The sequence below is a fragment of the Malaclemys terrapin genome, chromosome 2 (genome assembly GCF_027887155.1).
Source record: "Malaclemys terrapin pileata isolate rMalTer1 chromosome 2, rMalTer1.hap1, whole genome shotgun sequence".
Lineage (NCBI taxonomy): Eukaryota > Metazoa > Chordata > Testudines > Emydidae > Malaclemys > Malaclemys terrapin.
Genome location: NC_071506.1, coordinates 199,704,508 through 199,716,999, shown reverse-complemented (window position 1 = coordinate 199,716,999; position 12,492 = coordinate 199,704,508). Strand labels below are relative to the sequence as shown.

The 12,492-nt window shown below is 42.3% G+C and overlaps 1 protein-coding gene across 3 annotated transcripts in view; it reads left to right on the top strand.

Annotated features, from left to right (window-relative positions):
- The window catches only part of BBS9 (Bardet-Biedl syndrome 9), a 493,563-nt gene that overhangs the window by 278,777 nt on the left and 202,294 nt on the right, over positions 1-12,492 (top strand). For all 3 annotated transcript variants that reach the window (XM_054019331.1, XM_054019330.1, XM_054019329.1), the window contains one exon: positions 2,526-2,748. In XM_054019331.1, the coding sequence (XP_053875306.1) occupies positions 2,526-2,748 (223 nt within the window). The remainder of the gene's footprint in view (positions 1-2,525; positions 2,749-12,492) is intronic.

Sequence of the window (12,492 nt, the reverse complement as noted above, 5' to 3'; positions counted from 1 at the left end):
CTCACCAGCTAGTCCATGCTCCTGTCTGGAGGGGATTCTGTTTTATTTCCTAGACTTTTGGAATACAGAAGGATAATCATCTACCTAAGAGAGAACATCATTTTAGATCAAGGCCTTGATGTCATCCAAAGGTTATGCATTCAGGAACCACCGCCATGCCAAAAAGAGATCCACAGTTCATTAACTTTCACACATAGAAATCACCTGATGGTTTACATGGGGGCCATGAGGTATATAATAACATATATTGATGAGTGTAACTCATTGATTTATGTGCTCACAGTCTTGCATATTGTCACAGATCCATATTAAATCTCCAAATTCTAGATTTGTATCTCTGATTTGGCCAAAAAATATAAAAACACTATTTTACCTATTTTCCAAATGAGCTTTTCATTATATCTAGGCACAGAAGCAAAAAGATGAAGACAAATCTTTCCCGTTTGGCTACAAATCAGAGGAAGTTCGGTAGCATTGTTTGTTTGAGCAAGTCTGGAACAAATTATATTCAATAAATTGGGTCTTCCTGATATACCTGTTTCAGATGATGATATGAAGAACTTGTGTGCTGTGCCTAAGCCTCTCAACAATGCCGCCTTTGTGATTCTGCTGTAACAACTGTGAAGAGTTGCAGATCTGGCAATGTTTTCTGGAGGATAATAGACTACCCACATCTGACCTGCCTAACATAAGTGTTTGCTGTCAGCTCTCAAACATATATGTTATTAAAAAAATCAGAGTTTTGTGTTATGAGCCTGAGTGTTGAATCAGACCTTTATGTGGGGTATTTATATATAGTAGTATAGCACACTTTTCCCTTTCAGACCTTAATTGCTTTTCAGCACATACATGGTGGTGTATTCCTACTTCCTTAGTCCTCCCCGCTCTTTCAGTAATAAAAGTTGCAAACATATACTGTATTATTCAAGACAATTAATTCTTAATTGTACAAAGTCACTTGAACAACAATTCCATAGAGACGTTTCATTTAGAGGTAGTTTTCATATTCCTTTGCCAATCATAAAGGCTCTTTTGCAGTCGATTTGACTTATTAGGTCAACAATCCTTGAATTGGAAAGAGTGGTTTTATGGTCTATTGAAACACCAGATTTACATGGAAATTAAATACAAAAACTAGATTTACAAATTATTAAGGCTGAGAGACCAAATAAAACATACATGTGTGAGCTAAGGAGAGACTGCTAGCCACTTTTAATTTCCTGACTTTAGTTAGTTTGTGTTTTGGTTTTCTTATTTAAATGATTCTTTTTGCTTGTATTTTTATAACTTATTTGGAGGGAAATACTGGGCCTGATCCTCAGTTACTATAAAGGGACACCAGTTAATAATGCTTGGGCTCAGAAGAGGCAGGTGATATGTTTAGGACCTTCCCAAGATTTTCATTGAACCAGTCTAAAATTTAGAAAAATTTAGAAACTTTGGTGATGTGGAGAAAGATGCACACCTGACAAGAATAAAACTATGGACATTTTTGTCTTCTAGTGAATCCTCAAAATGTATAACATTTTGTTCTATAATTGGTCATGTTTTGTAGCATCTCTGGAGGGCCTGGCTTTAGTGCTTTTTCTGTCCCAACTGTGATTAGATTTCAGTGCCCAATCTGTGGGTCAGAGATAGAAGAGTTTTTATAGAATAGATTTTCACTATGAGTATGAAAGCTCTAATATTTTATTTAATTTCTAAGAAGCTATATCAGTGGTTGCACATTCTCCCTCATAATATTTTTAGTCAAAGAAATCATTTTTTTTCGCTGTTCATGCAAAAGAAATCCGGTCAGAAAACCCTGGTGTGGTTTTGAAACAAATTCAGCCCTTAGTTTTACTCATGCAATCCGTTGAATACGTGGGATTGTTTGGGTACAACTCAGGGCAGAATTTGCTCCAAAATCATTTAGACAATGCTACTAAGCAAGTGCTTTAAAACTTTAATACTAAAAATTAAGTGACTTTTTCTTGGAGGGGATCAATGGGATAGCTATGAATATACTTTCCCATTCACCATGTTGTTCCTGCTATCTACAAATATAAATTACATAACTATTTCCTCCTAAATTTGTGGAATATTAGCTGATAATTCCAAAAGTGAAATAACTGGTGAACACAGCTCTGCCCTCTCCAATTTTTTTTGGTAAATATTGTAACATTTGTGTTTACAGTTATTTCTTCTAGCTCTGTTTCTAAATTTTATTTACAGTAAAGTCTGATTTTTATCATTTAATGAGTATTCAGTTAATTTTCCTTTATTTCTCTTTCTGACCCCATTTAGTTTTAGCGTTTGAGATAAATTTCATTTTTATCAGTTTTACTAGTTATTTTTTATTTCCACAAACTTTGAAAATTCTGTTTTCATGGTAGTTCATTAAGCCAAGTTCTTTTTGTGTATCAGTATTGTCTAAAACTTTTCTTTATCATTTTGAGTTTTATATATTTGTCAGTACTGTATGTTTAAAATCAGGGGGAGGATTTTGCATTTCATTTTATCTAGTTTCTTTTTCCTTCATCCAGGGTTGGGAAGAAAGCGTGGATGCTGCTATCTCTCATTTGCTGAGAACATGTCTGTCCAAGAGCTCTAAAGAACAGGCCCTGACTCTCACCAATCAGTTGAGTATACCCAAAGATACTAGCAGGCTGAAGAAACACATCACCTTGCTCTGTGATAGATTGGCCAAAGGCGGTCGCCTATGTTTAAGTACAGACACAAATATTCAGCAAACTATGGTCATGCCAGGTAAGATATTACTACATATTCTTCATTCAAAATGTGTGCATATATTCAAACTAAAAAGAATATACCTTTGATTAGATTTGGAGTTTATTTTACACTGAAATGAGGAAGGCCAGGAGAAATTCCTTTCCTTTCCCTCTCAGAAATTCCAGGATAACCACTGAATAAATATTCTTCTGGAAATTTGATGCCATGTGTTTTTATAACAATAAGGTTTTTTTCCTGTGGTATTAAATATAATATGATCCATTATGTTTTTCTTCTATCTAATAAAAAGTGGATTAGAGAATAAAACTATTTCAAACTAAAGTTGGTCTAAATTTGATCAGTAGCTACCATATTTAAAGTACCTTGAAACCTACCAGGTTCTCCATGTGGAAAATGATGATACCTGCTAAGGATGCATGTAGTAAGCTTGTTTGTTGCATTATGATTTGTTTTCACTATAGTGCTTTCGTTCTGAATAAGTAATACTTTGCTTTATGCATACTGGCTGTTCACTAGTTAACGCTGTCATTTCCCTTAGGAGGACAGGATGGCAGATGCTGAACTAAAGAACACCTGCTGGGGTTATCACAGTGAATTGCAGAATAGCCTAAATCACCTGGTCTACGGGAAGAGAGTTGGGGGACGGAGAAAGGCGATGGCTAGAAATCTAAGACCTAATTGGGGTGCCCTCAAGGAGGCTGTAAATGGGTTAGAGGTTCATTTACCTCAGGAACTGTGACCTGGGTCAGGGGAAAGGCCAGGTATACATATGTATCTTATATTGAACTGTTTTATTGTGTTTGAAGAATAAACTGTGCCTTGAAAGAAGGGCATGATCAAACTTTTAGGCCTGCCATTAGTCCTTTCTTAGCTGGAAAAATAGGCCAACAGTCCTATATAAATGCAATCAATATAAACAAATTTAGTCTGTTTTAAAGGAGTGTTACGTCCTTTGGGCAAGTGGAATATGAAATTCAGGGTATTGCCAGGGCTTTGGAGTGGAGCCCGGAGCTGGAGCACGGACCAGTAGGTTTTTGCCCGGAGCTGGAGCGGAGCCGGAGCGGAGCAATTCAAAAATTTGATTGCAAGGTGGTTTGGATGAGAAATCGGTGACAAAGAGTCAGGGTATTTTCTTAGTGTAATTCATGTACAGTGTGTGTGTACATGCGTGCGTGTGTGTGTGTGTGGCATCTATAAGAGATGCCAGTTTCCTGTTTCCCTGGACAGTGATAGGAACAAAACTGTATCCAGGCAACTCTTATTCGTAGAAGCCTTTGGGATAGGGTTTTGCCCTGTCAGAAGAAGCAGTTTTCTGCCTTTCTCCTTCTCCAGAGACTCAAATAGACTCACAGGAAAAGTCAGAGTCTCGTGTGAGCTCCCACAGAATATTTTTCCAGGTCCTGGGTTTAAAATGTTAAAAAAGCCATTAGCTCCATTGTCCCCTGGGGGCGGTAGGATCTTGTCAGGTGGCTCCAGCCATCCAGCCCCTTCTTTTGTCTGCAGCCATTTTTACTACACTAAGGGCTGGTCTACACTAGGGGGGGATTGATCCAAGATACGCAACTTCAGCTACGCGAATAGTGTAGCTGAAGTCGAAGTATCTTGGATCGAATTACCTGGGGTACAGATGGCGTGGGATCGACGGCCGCGGATCCCCCGTCGACTGTGCTACCGCCACTCGCTCTGGTGAAGTTCCGGAGTCGATGGTGAGCGCGTTCGGGGATTGATATATCGCGTCTTAACGAGACGCGATATATTGATCCCAGATAAATAGATTGCTACCCGCCGATATGGAGGGTAGTGAAGACGTACCCTAAGTGCTTCAATTGAGCATTTAGCACACCCATTTACTTCCACAGGGTCAGTGATCCCTTAGCTTCTGAGACTCCCAGTGTAGGGCTATTAACACCAATTTCATAACAAGCATCATTGAGACAGTATTCAGTGCTGAAGCCCCCATGAGGCTGTGTCTTCCATCACTGATCCTGTTATATTCTTGGAATCTTAGTAACAGAATGAATGAAAGCCTGTTACTATCACTGCTGCAGCTCTTGCTGAATGAGTTTTCATTTGACCCTTAACAGTTACACCTGTCAGAGTAACAGTGAAAAGTTAAAGACAGCTTTATTGATGTAAGTGCTAGAAAAGTCTTAATTTAGACACAGGATCAGTCTAACCTAATGTTTCTGAGTTCAAATTAATCAGAAACTCAAAATATTAGGCAAGTTTTAATTATCTAATTTAAAGATTGAAGCCTGATTGGGATGAAATAATATTGGGGGAATGCTAGTAGAAGGACAGTTTTCTGGTTAAGGTGGAACTTGTGGAGTAGACGAATCAGTTAAGTATGGAACTTTCTAATTCTAAGCATCCATGCTACTACTAGAAACTTCTAGGACATGATCTAAAGCCCATGGAACATGAGAGGAGTCTGAACATTGAATAAGATCTTTAATGTGCATAATTTAAGAACTTTGTGGCATGTTGTCGAATAAAGGCCATTCACTTACTTTCGGTAAGGTATAGGGCCATATTGTGGCCTGTCAGGATGGGAGGGGTTCATATATTAGGAGAGAGGGACGTAAGGATGTATTTGAAACTGGGACTCTCAGGTAGAGGGTTGGTGAGGTGTTCTGTGGGTGAAGGGAGGATGTTGGGGAGTGGACAGAGGTGAAAATGGGCCAGTACGGAGGACCGGTAAGAAAAGATGCAGTAGCTACCGGCAAGAAAATGGAGCATTGTCTCCCTCTTGGACTCCTCCTCCTGGCTCCAGCAATATTGAGGGTCCGGAGGCCCGGCTCCACAAATGTTCGGGGCCGGGTCTCCCCCCTGGCCTTACCTGCTGCCCCCCCACGCCTCCCCTGAGTGTGCCCCGGCCCCCCTTTTCTGCCCCCGTGCACCTTCCTGGGTCCCGGTCTCCCCGTCCCCTGCAGCTCCATGCTGCCTGCCTGCATTAACTGCCGCCGCAGGGTCCTAGTCCCCCCCTCCACTACTTCCAGGGCAGGCTGCCCTTCCCCCTGAGACCCTTTCATTTTCCGGTTGGACCCGCCACCAGTACAGCCGCCCCCCCTGCCCACAGTCACCGCTCTTGCCCCACGCTGGGAAGGGGCAGCCCCATCCCCCACCCCCAGTGAGGCTACAGTGAGGGGCAGCAGCAGCGGAGGAGGCGCACATGTGATGGCAGCTCCTCCACCATGGCACCCATCACAGGGGAGGCGAGGGGGATTCCTGGACCTGAGAGGGGCCCTAGGAGCACATGCAGTGACAGTGGTGGAGGTGAGTGTGCTGCCGGGGGGGAGAAGGGGGTCCCTACCCCAGAGCTCACTGCTGCCGGCAGGGAGAGGGCTGGGGGGAGTCCTCCCTGGCTTCAGTCCCAGGACAGCCTGCCTGCACCCTAAACTCATCCCAGCCCTGCCCCACGCCAGAGCCCACACCCCCAGCCAGAGCCCTCATCCCCCTGCACTCCAACCCTCTGTCCTAGCCCTGAGCCTCTCCAACACCCCAAACCCCTCATCTCCAGCCCCAGCCAGAGCCCTCATCCCGGTGCACCCTAACTCTCTGCCTCAGCCCTGAGTCCCCTCCCACACCCCAACCCCTCATCCCCAGCCACACCCCAAATCCACCCACAGCCCTCACCCCTGCACCCCCTCTTATCCCCAAACTCCCTCCCAGAACCTGCACCCCCTCCCTCCACAACCCCTCCCATCCCCAGACTACCTCCCAGAGCCTGCACCCCTCGTGCACCCCAGACCTCCTCCCTCACCCAAACTCCCACCCAGAGCCTTGGGCAGGTGGGGGGTGGAATTTGGGGGAGGCAAAGTTTAGGCAGGGGCAGGTTCTGGGCACCACCAACATTTCTACAAACCTGCAACAGCTGGTGCGCCACACCGGGGTGGACCGGCTTCCTGAGGCAGCAATTTAAAGGGCAGGAGTCCAGGGCCCTTTAAATTGCCTCCAGAGCCCCGCTGCCAGAGCCCTGGGGTAGTGGCAGCGGGGCTTGGGTGGCGATTTAAAGGGCCCAGGACTCCTGCTGCCGCTACTGCCCCGGGCCCTTTAAATCACCGCTGGAGCCCCATTGTCGCTACCCCAGGGCTCCAGGGACAATTTAAAGGGCCTGGGATCGTAGAGGCAGTGGGAGCCCCGGGCCCTTTAAATAGCCGCCGGAGCCCTGGAGTAGCAAGGCTCTGGTGGCTATCGAAAGTGTTCGGGGCTCCCACTGCCTCTACCACCCCAGGCTCTTTAAATAGCCACCAGAGCCCTGCCGCCGCTATCCCAGGGCTGAGACAATTTAAAGGGCCCTGGAGGGTAGCAGCAGCCAGAGCCCCGGGCTCTGCTGCTGGAGCCCCGAGGTCCATTGGCAATTTAAAGGGCCCGGGGCTCCGCTGCGGAGCAGCAGCTAGAACCCTGGGCCCTTTAAATTGCCCCCAAACCCCAGGGCTCCCAGCCATCTCTGCAGCAGGGAGTTCAGGGGCTGATTTAAAGGGCTTGGGGCTCTCAGCTGCGGCTACCACAGCCCTAGCCCCGGGCCCTTTAAATCCTGATTTAAAGGGCCTGGGGATTTAAAGGACCCGCCTCTTCTGGCGGAGGCCACGCCCCTCCTCAGGACTCCAGAGTACCGGCAAGTCCTTCAAGGCCTGGTCCACACTAACCCCCCACTTCGAACTAAGATACTCAACTTTAGCTAAGTCAAAATACCTTAGTTCGAACTTACCGTGGGTCCAGAGGTGGCAGGCAGGCTCCCCCGTTGACTCCGCGTACTCCTCTCGCGGAGCAGGAGTACCGGCGTCGATGGCGAGCACTTCCGGGATCGATTCATCGCGTCTAGGCAAGACACGATAAATCGATCCCAGAAGATCGATTGCTTACCACCGGACCCAGAGGTAAGTATAGACCTACCCTAAGTTACTTTTACCCCTGGGAGTGGAATTTAGTGTGCTTATACTTAGAAGAAAAACCAACAATCATGTAATTGTTAAAATGCATGCCTATCATCAACTTGAATACTTAGTTTGCATGTTGTAATCTCCCCTCCCTCCCCACCCCCGCCCCCCGTGGACTCCCTGTTCATTTGTCTTTATTTTTGTAGTTTGTAAATTCTTCATGGCAAGCACTGTTTTTCCCTTTGATCGAAAAGTGTATAGCTCAGTTTGGGGCCTTCCTTGATATAATAATAATTAATTAATAATCTTTGTGGATATCCTATCATTTTGTTTGTAATATTGGGTATTCATTTAAAGTTATTCCATGCTGTGTGGAATGTCAAACATCTATGTATACGCTAAATCTATAGATGTCTGTATAGATATAAATAGCTCTTTGAGACAGGGAACATGTCCTTTAAAGTGCTTGATAAAGTTGCACAATAGAGCCTTGATTTTGATTGAGGACTTTGGTTGTTACTCTAATATGAATATCAAATAATAATAATTATGGAAAGAATGCAATCTGGTGTGGTAAAAGGCTTAATCTACATGAATATGGGATATCCTCGTTGCTCATGAATGATGTAGAGAGGTAATTCTAAACAAGTGCTAATAAAATCTGCTATGAAATTATCATACAATTATGCATTCTGTATTGAACATACTATATATTTTAAAGAGTAACTGTTTTATAAATGTTACAGATAACTTAAAATAAAGTAAAGATACTTTCATAGCCATCTGCTTGAAGAGTCAGATTTCATTAGTTATCGTGAATTCTCCTGTATGGAGGCTTGGGAGGAATATTGTAAATATATAAATTATCTGAAATATTTTTTTCATACACAATAATATTGCTTAATATGCTCTAAGGCCCTAGGTTGTATCATGCCTGGAAGTAATCACTATATGTCTCCGTTGACAATGGGGAAGTCCTTTTTTTAATCTGACTTTTAAAAGGTCACCAGTATAGGACGGAATATTAACTATCCTGAGACTTGGCTCAGGGTATGTTTTTTGGGTGGGGCAGAGAGTTGGAGAAGGGGTTCCAAATTTTGGGAGGCAGGTAAAAATAGAAATTTTTTTGTCACACAGGTTGTTTTATTTTTTTTTATCATGTCGGTTCTTTGACACTGCTCAGAGAATTAGAATGGAGATGGATTAGTGGGCAGAGCACAGATGAGATAGGCAAAAGTGCATAAAATGCAATTTATTATATAGTTGTTCAATTTATTTATTGGATATCACCTCAATATATGTGGTGTGTGTATATGTGAAATGTGTATATTAATTTCCCAAAAATTCTATTCTTCAACTATGTCAGCATGTACGGTAGTTCCCTTAGAGAAGTCTTACTGGAATAATTAAATACATAAGGTTTCAAAACAGACTACCTTGAAGAGCTCAATTAATGGAGTTATGGAGGTTTAATGTCAGAATAATTAATAAAAATAGAAAGAATGAAGTTGGGGAAAAATGGTTTGTTTGAAAGACTTAGTATGTCAAGCACTTAGGGCAAAAAGTGCTCAGAAACCATTCTCCAATATGCTCATAGAGAACTGCAAGTCACATCAGGCTGCATCTTGCACTTTGTTGGCTTTGGCAAAGCCTAAACAGCTGGGCTAGAAGGAAGCTGAGGGGTTTGGGGAACTGTGCCAATCCTTAGTATGGGTCAGGGCCAGAGAAGTTCTGTTGAAAGGTGGTGTAGGCCACCCAGGTTGTTATGCACTAAGTTTAGTGGGTGGGAGAATTTACAGTATAAATCCAGGTTACTTACAGTGAATAAATTTTGTAGCTTTTCAAGTTCCTTATAATGCTAATGTATTTTGCAGTGCTGGTTTTTAAAGTCCTAAGCAGTGTCAGCTGTGCCTGTAGTGAAGACCTCTTTGGGCCTCATTCTGATAGGAGCTGTATTTACAATCTCATACCACCCACCACCATGACTTCTTTTTGGTTGGTGATCCTGCCTTTGCTGTAGTAGTCCCTAATATGTAGAAATTTTCCAAAATACGTTTGCTTTGATTCAACTGTCCCCATAAAAAATAATCTTTAAACTATTTGTTATTAAAGGTGAGGGGATTATTTTTGTTTTTGACTAGGACCATCCTTTTCCTCCCTTTCTTTTTTGTTTTGATTTTGTTTTATTATTCTGTCAAGTATTTTTCTCCTTTGTATTGTGTAGTAAATTGTTTTTATTATTCAATTTGACATGGCTGGAGCATTTATAAATTATTTACTGGAACTGGAAGTCAGCTAGTGTGAATGTAACTTCATTAAAATCTATGGAATTGCACTTGTGAGGTGCAAGGTGTGAGGTTTACTCAGTTGAAGATAGTCTTTTCCTAGGGTATTTGATCAACAGACTGTGGACTCTTCAAGACTGAAAATTTAACAGTATGTATTATGATGCACATTAGTTTCAGCTTTATGCATCTTTCCATAGTTATAACAGGTATCTTAATATATAACTTGCTAATGGCTTTCTTTAATTTCTTTAATCATAAATGAATGATTCTTCCATCTGTATCTTTAGATGAAAGGAACAGACTTCTGGATAACATATAACTAATATCCGAGGGGTAGCCGTGTTAGTCTGAATCTGTAAAAAGCAACAGAGGGTCCTGTGGCACCCATGTCAAGGTTGCCTCCCTACTCTGAACTTTAGGGTACAAATGTTGGGGCCTGCATGAAACTTCTAAGCTTAACTACCAGCTTAGATCTGGTCCGCTGCCACCACTCCCGAAGTGCTAATTCCCTTCCCTGGGTAGCCTTGAGAGACTCTCTACCAATTCCCTGGTGACTACAGATCCAAACCCCATTGGATCTTAAAACAAAAGAGAAATTAACCATCCCCCCTCCTCTCTCCCACCAACTCCTGGTGGATCAAGATCCAAACCCCTTGGATCTAAAAACAAGGAAAAATCAATCAGGTTCTTAAAAAGAAGGCTTTTAATTAAAGAAAAAGGTAAAAATCATCTCTGTAAAATCAGGATGGAAAATAACTTTACAGGGTAATCAAACTTAAAGAGCCCAGAGGAATCCCCTCTAGCCTTAGGTTCAAAGTTACAGCAAACAAAGGAGAACACCCTAGTAACAGGTACATTTACAAGTTGAGAAAACAAAGATAAAAACTAACACGCCTTGCCTGGCTGTTTACTTACAAGTTTGAAATATGAGAGACTTGTTCAGAAAGATTTGGAGAGCCTGGATTGATGTCTGGTCCCTCTTAGTCCCAAGAGCGAACAACCACCAAAACAAAGAGCTAACTAACTATATAACTAAGGTGTTCTTAAACTTTTTCTGTAGTGTAGACCTATTTAAATGTAGGTTGCTTCATGGATCACCATCCCTCTCGTTCACAATTGCACAGACTGCCTGCTCCCATTATGATTGTAGAACATCTCTGCGGGAACTCTTGTGGTTGTTTACCTGGAAAAGTAATATTAAAAACTATTTATTGTTGTTTTATTTTTATTTTAATGCTGTTTAGCTGTTTAAATAAGGCAGAGAAGCCATCACCAGGGGCCAATTCTCTGTGGACTACTAACAAGTACTCCACAGACCACAATCTAAGGACCTCTTTTCTATATGAAGTGTTATTGCTGAATCAATGTGCATTTATATTTTTACGTTGTGTTCTACATGGGTTCCGAGAAGCATCTAAGAGTGCTAATCTGTTCTTAAAGCCAAGCATCTGACCCAAATAGAGATTGCTTATCTCCCAAGATACCTACTCCCCAGTATGAAATCTAATTCCCCTTTAAAATCTTTTCCACATGTTTTCTGGAAAAAATGAATGCCAAACACTCAGCGCCCCTCTCTCCCTCCCTCTCCCTCCCCCCCCCCCCCCCCCCGCGGCTGTACCACATACATTCTAGCTAAGACCTGATTGACTATTTTCTTCTAACAAAACTCTTTTTTCGTGTACCCATTAGATTTCTCCTCTTAACTAATATCAATGTTACTGTCGTGTTGATATGTGCTGTTTTCAGGCCAGATTTTTTTAATCAGTTCATTCAATTTACACATTAAATACGTCTGGCAAATTTACTTTAGACTACAATATATTTTTTTGCAGGGATAGGTTGTCATCTCTGGCTAGGTCTACATTACCCGCCTGAATCGGCGGGTAGAAATCGACCTCGCGGGGATCGATTTATCGCGTCCCGTCGGGACGCGACAATCGATCCCCGAATCGGCGCTCTTACTCCACCAGCGGAGGTGGGAGTAAGCGCCGTCGACAGAAAGCCGCAGAAGTCGATTTTGCCGCCGTCCTCACAGCGGGGTAAGTCGGCTGTGATACGTCGAATTCAGCTACGCTATTCACGTAGCTGAATTTGTGTATCTTAAATCGACTCCCCCCTGTAGTGCATTTATATTCTGTAGTGTAGATGTACCCTTTGATTCATATCCCATTCTAAGCAATTCTGGTTCTTAAAGTGTGTTGGAATATGCTAAAGATTAATGTAATAAATCATCTTTAAAAATTATGTCTACTATATCTAGTTAAAGAAAAACAGGATTTAAAATGTTGTTCACAAAACTATACTAAAATATACATTATTAGACTTGCCAGTGACACTGTATAATATAAGGATTTTGCATGTAAGGAGGCTGAAATATACATGATGGATGAAATCCTGGTACATTGCAGGCAATGTCAAAACTCCTAATGATTTCAATCTAGGCAAGTTTCCGTCTGTTATTTCTTAATGTTGCTCACCCATCTTTATCATCTTATTGAATAAAACAAAGAGTAACTTTTGCAAAAACTCCTAAGTGATTTAGGCTCTTAAGTCACATTTTCAAAGGTACTTAGGAATTTAAGGCCTGGTCT